The 8,121-nt window shown below is 36.8% G+C and overlaps 1 protein-coding gene across 1 annotated transcript; it reads left to right on the top strand.

The window, feature by feature from the left end:
* Nucleotides 1-3,389: 3,389 nt before the first annotated feature.
* Nucleotides 3,390-5,238, top strand: LOC147390820 (uncharacterized protein At5g39865-like). The gene has a single exon (XM_086417360.1). It carries the CDS (start codon nt 3,609-3,611, stop codon nt 4,626-4,628), a length of 1,020 nt encoding a protein of 339 aa, XP_086273486.1. The 5' UTR covers nt 3,390-3,608; the 3' UTR covers nt 4,629-5,238.
* The last annotated feature ends 2,883 nt before the right edge of the window (nt 5,239-8,121 follow it).

Here is an 8,121-nt window from a genome sequence, read left to right as displayed (position 1 = left end):
AGTCGATCGTGCGGGATCACTTAGCTCCAAATTAGACTCATATGGGAAGTCCGGTCCACATTTTAAGTTAGTTGTGCAAGACCACTTAGTGTAAAGCTTGATCAAGAGGGAGGGGAGGGGGGTTAACTTATAGTGAAAGCCTTGGCCCGTCATGGGAGTTGAGCCCAACCGTATGGGGTTGGTAAGAGAAAGCTTTGGCCCGTCATGGGAGCCGAGCCCGACCGTGTGGGGTTGGTTTAACGAAAGCCTTGGACTGTCATGGGGGTTGAGCCCCTACCGTGTAGGGTTGGTACTTCTGTTATTTATCTAAGTCTTGGATTGTTTTATGATCCAAATCCGATCTAAGATTTGATTGGTTATTTTATTATTTATCTAAGTTTTGGATTGTTCTAGGATCCAAGCCCGATCTGGGATTTCGGTCAGTTCACATATTATTTATCTAAATCTTGGAACATTTTGGGATTTATGCCCGATCTGGGATTTCGGTCAGTTCACATATTATTTATCTAAATCTTGGAACATTTTGGGATTTATGCCCGATCTGGGATTTCGGTCAGTTCATCTATTATCTGAGCATCAGGTATTTTTGGAAGGTCGATCCCGACCGAGTAGGGTCTATTATTTATCTAAATCTTGGATCATTCTGAGGTCCAAACCTAATCTGGAATTTTGATCGGTTATTATATTATATATCTATGTCTTAGATCGTTCTAGGATTCAAGCCAGTTCTGGGATTTCGATTGATTCACCTATTATTTATTAAAGTCTTTGATCATTTTGAAATCCAAGTCCGATCTGAGAATTTGATTGGTTCATCTGTTCTTTATCTCAACATTGGGCCTTTTTGAGAATCGAGCCCGTCTGTGTGGGGTTGGTTTAGCGAAAACTTTAGCTCGTTCTGGAAGCCAAGTCCAACCGTAAGAAGTCAACACATAGTAAAAGTTTTGGCACATAAAGGGAACCAAATCTGAACATTGGGGGTGAGTTTAATTGAGTTTTGTTCCAATACCAACCATAACAAGTTATATCTACTTTCTTAGAGTTTTGACTCATTATGGCATCAAGCTCAATTGATAAAGAGGAAATGACATGAAATTGGGGGAATAGACAAAGTATTTATGAAATATACCTCGAAGCATGTAACAAAACCAATGGTTCAAATAAATCGATGTAATTGTAATCATCACATTTTCGAAGGTAAAACAAGTGGATGACGCATAACATGGACATTGACTGAATAAATCTTAGACCTCGAAATGATAATTTATAAGATGTGCGGCCACGTGTCACATGATATAGTTCATTTATTCTCGGGCGCTTGAACTAAAAGTCCAAACCCCCCGAGAGGGGGTATTGTGGATGATATTTTTCATTGGGTACCAAGGGGTGACACATGGCACCTAGGGATTTGAATTAGACATGGATATCTGAGCAAACTCGTCAAAGAGTAAGCTCGATGACACGATTACAAATCAACTATGGTTTTGGGTCTCGGTTGGTCGAGGAAATATAGGGGTCGAGGACGCATGGTAAAGTCGTTTCAATAAGTCCACATTCCTAAAAAATAAGGATTAGATAAAAAAATGATTAAATCGCCTCCCATCCGGATCATCTATTCGCACCATCAATACGCATATCGAGGTGGACACATGGCATCATTTGAAGAGGATTCTTCCCATTTTTATGTAATTATTAATTTGGTAAGAAGCAATGCGGTCAATTGTAATTTAATTAGGGTTATGATTCTTTTTAGGATTTTTCTATAAAAAGGCCTTGGGGCTATTATAAAAAGGGGGGAAGAAGGTGAAGGAAGGAGAGGATAAGAGGCCATGTAATCGAGAGATTATAGTGAAACAGCTCCTCAAACTCGTAAACGCACACTCGTTTATCAAATCATGTAAAAAATATTATCTTCTCTATTTTTCCATGTTCTTTTTACTATGTTGTAGATTGAATGATGAAATTGTGATTGAGGTTGATTTATCACAAAATCAACATCCAAAGACGCACACAGAGGTTTTGTTGATCTTAAAATCGAGGTCCTCTAATTAAATAAAAAGACCCATAATGTCATATCTCTTTTTCTCTCATATTTTTTTTCTTTGTTTTTTTTCTTCTTCAATTGTTTCAGAAAATACATCGATCTTCTGATAAACTCTTGATTGAGGTCGGTTGAGAAACTGTAATTTTCCTCCTCCTCTTCCTCTCACTCTCTCTCTCTCTCTCTTTCTGTCTGTCTTTTTGGATGAAGCGATTTTTCATAAATTTAAAGAGATCTGAATTTGGATTGAAATACCTTTAGTTGGATTGGATTCGGTTCATAATTTTTTATATTCAATCGGATTAGATTTGGACTATACAACAAAGATTCCAATTTGGTATTAAATTGATCCATTGCTGGCCCTACTCCTAGAGAGTGACTCATGGAAAAAATAATAATAATAATTCAAACCTAGGTTACTTGATTTGTGGGTTCGCTCAATTCAAATTCGGGTTCACAATTCGTGTTCCACCACTCAAGAATAAACCCAATTCACAGGGATAGATAAAATGAGTGCATTTAAAGGTTGAAGTGATGAGTAGGGTAAAAACAAATAAAAAAGTTAGATTTTGGGAAGGAAAAAAAATCTAAGTTTGTTTTTATTTATAGATTGAAGATTAGGGTATTTAGTTATTTTACATTAGTCTATCAATAAAGACCAACGTCAAAGGGGTATGGTATTAATTTGAAATTTATGTATACACTATTGGGATCACATGTTTTCTCATGAGACACGAACTTTGGACTTATAAATCCCACAATTGGATTTTATCTTTGAGTGATGATAATAATTGACTCCCTTGACATGGGATGTGTTAGAACCATAAACTTTATGCTTCGAGATACACAATTGTACATTCCCATAAATCTATACAATTGTGAATCCCAATGAGAGTAAATATATGATTCTGGCACACCCAACGACAGAGGAGTCGATTGAGTATGCCACATGAGGGATTCAGATTATCACGACCACTTATGTTTACTCGGCCAAGATCATGTGTTTTCTCGTGAATCACTTAAACCCCAAATTCATACTTCAATTAAAAATAAAAATGTGAAGAAAATCCTTTTGAAAAGGCATCCTAAACTGAATTAAATTAAGGATTGAAATTGAGTAACTAAACAATAATTAAATCTTTTAAACATTTATAACAATGTAATTTGAATTATTTTTCCCGGGAACACTTGAGTATCAATGGCTTTAACTCTTTAAATAACAATTTTTTTAACCAAAAAAAGACTTACTTTCCTTAAACGAGTAATTATTAGCTTCGTGAATAACAACAAATTTGAAATTTGAAAAGATACCAAATGGCTAGGATCAAAGGCCTTTACACCGTCGTTATCTAATAAATCTACTGCAGGCACTACAATATCCAATCCCACTTGTGGTTTTTAAATTTAGAGCCAAGGCTCTTCTGGACAAGTGCAGCTCCAAACCAGAGACAGACCAAAATTTGAAAATTTAAAAGAATCGTCCGAGTCGACTCGTCTCCTCAACCATATTAGATCTCCTTAGTTTCCAAATCTTCTGCAAATCAAGGGTTTTTCGTCTGATTCAGAGATGGGCTGCGTTTCTTCGACTCTGCTCGACCACGACGACGATTTCTCACAACTCGGTGGGTCAGGACTCGGTCACCACATAGTCTCACTCACCTCCACCACTTACGGTCTCCTAACCATCGACCCCCCACACACCGACCACCATCCACCAACCCCACCTCGCTTCGGTCTCGTCTCTCTCTTCCCAAGCCCTCTCCCTGAACCCAAACCCATCCGGTCCGAACCGGAGGTTATCAACTCGTGGGAACTCATGGCCGGTCTAGACAGCGAAAGCTCCCGATTCTCTCCAACTCCAACCATTAAACCTTCATCTTCTCTCCTCCACACAGTCTCTGAACTCGACTCACGAATCTCCAGATCTCCCAAACTCTTCACCAACAAAGAAAACAATAAAGAAAACTCCAACCCGAACCGTCCGGTTCGAACCGTACTCTGTTCTTCTGGTCTCACCAACAACGTCTTAAAACCACTAAACGGTAACGCCCCACGACCCTCTTCCGTTAAGTACTCAATCGAAGACTTTCAGAAAATATGCCCACCTAACGGAGAAAACAGACTTGTTCTCTATACGACAACGTTAAGAGGCGTACGGAAGACGTTTGAGGAATGTAACGCCATTAGGGCAGCCTGTGAAGGGGTGGGAGTTTTGGTTAATGAGAGAGATGTTTCGATGCATCGGGAGTACAGAGAAGAGTTGAGAGATCTAATGAGAGGGAATGAATGTGGTGGGTCCATGATTGTTGTTCCACCAAGGGTTTTTATTAAGGGAAGGTACATAGGTGGAGCTGAAGAGGTGTTGAGGATACATGAAGAGGGGTGTTTGGGTGATCTGGTTGTAGGGTTACCAAAAGCAAGAGTAGGGTTTGTTTGTGAGGGATGTGGAGGTGTTGGATTCTTGCCTTGTTTCCAATGTAATGGGAGTTGTAAGGTTGTGGTGAAAGAAAAACAGGGGAGGAGGGTAGTGATAAGGTGCCCTGACTGTAATGAAAATGGGTTGGTTCTGTGCCCCATTTGTAGCTGATCAAACCGTTCATCTGGTCAGTTTTTTTTTAACCTTGATCTTGATCTTAATTAAATTAATATAGAAATCTATCTCAATTTTTACTGGTTGGGTTTGGTTGTATTTGTAATCTTCTTCTCTGCTTCTCATTCAATTTCTTACTTTAGTTTGGTGATTTGTACATAGCCCACCAGGCTTTGGTGAATATTTGAGATATCCATTTGTTTTCAAACTGATGACATGCTCCTTGACTTTGGTCTTCTGCTGTAAAGTGATGAAAAGTGACTTAAAATACCTTCTTCATATTCAATTTCAAGCCAAGAAATCCTTTATTTTTCTCTATTATGAATATTTTTATTTTATTTTATTCAACTTCATCTCCAATCAACCCAGCCTTAAACCTCCTTTTAGATAGAATTAATCCTATCTCGCTCTTGAGTTTTGAAGATTGAACTACATGAAATCTTAAGGTCACTCACCCAAGATGTTGAAGATAATTGCTTTTAGGTTGAGGATGAAGATAATGACATTTTGTTCACTTTTTATTACTTTATAACACTATTCGTGAAGACTGGTGTCGAAGGGGCATGTCATCTGCTTGTAAATGTAGGGGGGGAGGGTATGTCTTAATCACTCTTTGATTAATTTTAAGCGGCCTTGGTCGAACAATGTACTAGGATCTTAGTGAGGCTCGTGCTAAAGACACATCACCAATTTTTGAGGGCCCCCTTGAACTTTTGAAATATTTAATTTTTTACTAAGGATTTGAGTACCCTACCTCGTTTTGCCTTCCTTTTCTCCACTTTCTTCAAGGTAATCGACAAACCACGGTTTTGGGGCATTTTTTTCAACCATTTAATCTCCGATTGGAGATCATCACATTTTCGTTGTCTCTTCCCCATTAATTTGTGGCAATATAGATGGAGATGGAATTGAGACTTTTCCCAAAATCATCCCAAACTTTGGAAAACAGTTCACAATGTCCTTCAAAGATAAATAATGGAATCCTAATAAATTTTAAGCCAAATATGATGTGGGGTGTAAAAATCGTTTTTAGAATATTCGGGAGTCTAAAAGAAAAAATTGGATGCCATAATAAATTGTAGGAGTGCCTTTATACTCACCCTTTTACTAATTTTAAGAAACATATTAAAATAAGAGAGAACTAAAATAGGATTTGGAGACTTGTTAATATGGGTGATGCATTGTATTTGTGTTTGGCATATAGATTGGGTTTGATGAAATATCATCGTAACTGAAAAAAATATTTTTCCTTCATAAAATTATGTCTAGAGCTAATGTTTTTGTTATTGTAAATTGTAGAACAATATGTGCTATGATATGTTTCGTTTACCAGAAATGGATCTTATATGAGATGTTGGCCTCATTAGTTGTCCAGTATGTGTGGTGTGAGCTCTCATATTGTCTAGTTAAATTTGGGTTATTGCCCAAGCTCACTACTTGTGAGTGCGGGGAATCGTTAACATAGCTTACATTTGTGTGTGCCACCAGAAGCATAATAGGTATCGTACATAATGCAAACATGTAAGGCTTGTGTTAGTTTGGTCATTACCATGTGCCACACGATACCTTTGTTGAACTTACAGGGTTGTGAGTCGTGACATTCAAGGTTTAAAATCTCGTTTCGTTACAATATTTTGGATTTCTCAAAAAGCGAAACATTTCCGAGACATTACTAAAACATACTGAGACATTCGAAACATTCCTATTAGGTCTTTCAAAGGATACCAACCTTCAGGTTTGAGGTCTCTCTCTCTCCCTCCTGGATCTCCTAGATTTGGTTTCTCAACCCGTGTCTTCTGGATCTATTAGATTCAAAAGAGAAACCTGAAGTTTTAAACCGAAAAATGAATGTTTCGACCATTGTTCCGATTTCAATGGTGTTTTGTCTTGTGGGATTGAAACACCGAAATGTTTTAGCTGATACAAACCGAAACAAAACGATATTTTAAGTCATGGTGACATTTGATATTAGTACTATAATAATGATATATTTCATAGAGCAACAACTTGACACAAATATGACTACTTGTGATAATGGAGTGTTTGGTACCAAATTTCAAGTTGTGGGACATTGTTTCGAATGGGGCATTGGGGTAACTGAATATTCAATATTGCCATATACATAAAGCCATGTCATTTGGGTTGAGTCCTACAGTGAACTTTTGATCCATCCCTTGGGGGAGACCTACACCAATATTATGTCAAGTTGGTGATTTCTGGCAGTTAATTGAAGCATTTCTTCATGACCAAATTATGGATTGGGCCTTCCCATCAGTTTATAGGCCTCCTTAAACCCGGCCTTTACAAGATTTTGCAAGCACAATAGGCCCTTTTAAAGTTTTAAGATGTGGGTTAAGCTCACCATTTGTAGATGATTAAACCGTTCATCTGGCCAGCTTTTAAAAAAATAAAAATAAATTATTTGATCTTAATCAAATTAATATAGTATTCTATCTCAATTTTTACCAGTTGGGTTTGGTTCTATTTGTAATTTTGCTTCAAAGGGTCAAATCTTCTTTACTTCTCTTTCAATTTCTTACGTTAGTTTGGTAGTTTTTTTTAGGGAGAATATGTACCAAATAATCTTCTAATAAATAATACGGACCATTTCAGTCCCGATTGATAAAATATTAGTCTATTAAGGATTTTTGAAGATTTTTTTAAAGAAAAATACTTGAAATGCCCTTTTAACAACTTTAGAAAGTGTTTGATATAAAAAAATAGGGCGTCAAATAAAAAGCTTTACCAATTTATTTAGTTATTAATACTGTGAAAAATTAAAAATAAATATTTTATTTATTAAAAACTAAATTGAATATAATTTTATTTGACTGGTTTGTGTTGACTTGCTAATTTTTGAATTGAATCAATTTGACGAATATTCAAGTCAAGTTTTAAAATTATATTTTAATTATTTATATATTTAATAAATCTAATACACATAAACCAAATAAGTGTGGTGATGATCATACTCATCTCCATCATCATGTGATAATGGAGTGTTTGGTAAGAAATTTCTAGTTATGCATCATTGTTTTGAATGGGACATTAAGGTAATTGAATAATTAATATTGCCACATAAAAGGTGCCATGTGGCAAACTCATTCAGGTCCAGAGCCCATTAACTTTTGATCCATCCCAATGAGGACCCACACACCAAAATTAAGTCAGATTAATGATTTCTAGCGGTTAGAATGAAGCATTTTCTCCATTACCACCTTGTGGGCTGGACCTTTCTATTAGTTTATAGGCCCTCTTCAAGCCAGGCATGAGCCGAATAGGCCCTTCTAAAGTTTTCAGATGTGGGGGTAACCATGGTGTTGATTGTATTATCTTTTACTATCCTAAACCAACAATTATGTAATTATGGCAAAGGTTAAGTTGGACTGGGCTCAAGTCCACTAAGGGCCTGAGTGAGCTGATTTATGGGCTGGGCTTTTTATATGTTGGGCCTCGTCCAGTATATAGAAACTGATTTTCTTTAAAGGTT

The sequence above is a fragment of the Akebia trifoliata genome, chromosome 11, assembly GCF_017979445.1.
Source record: "Akebia trifoliata isolate Shusen 1 chromosome 11, ASM1797944v1, whole genome shotgun sequence".
NCBI lineage: Eukaryota > Viridiplantae > Streptophyta > Magnoliopsida > Ranunculales > Lardizabalaceae > Akebia > Akebia trifoliata.
Note: the sequence above shows the minus strand (reverse complement) of the source record. Positions and strands in the feature narration are given on the sequence as shown.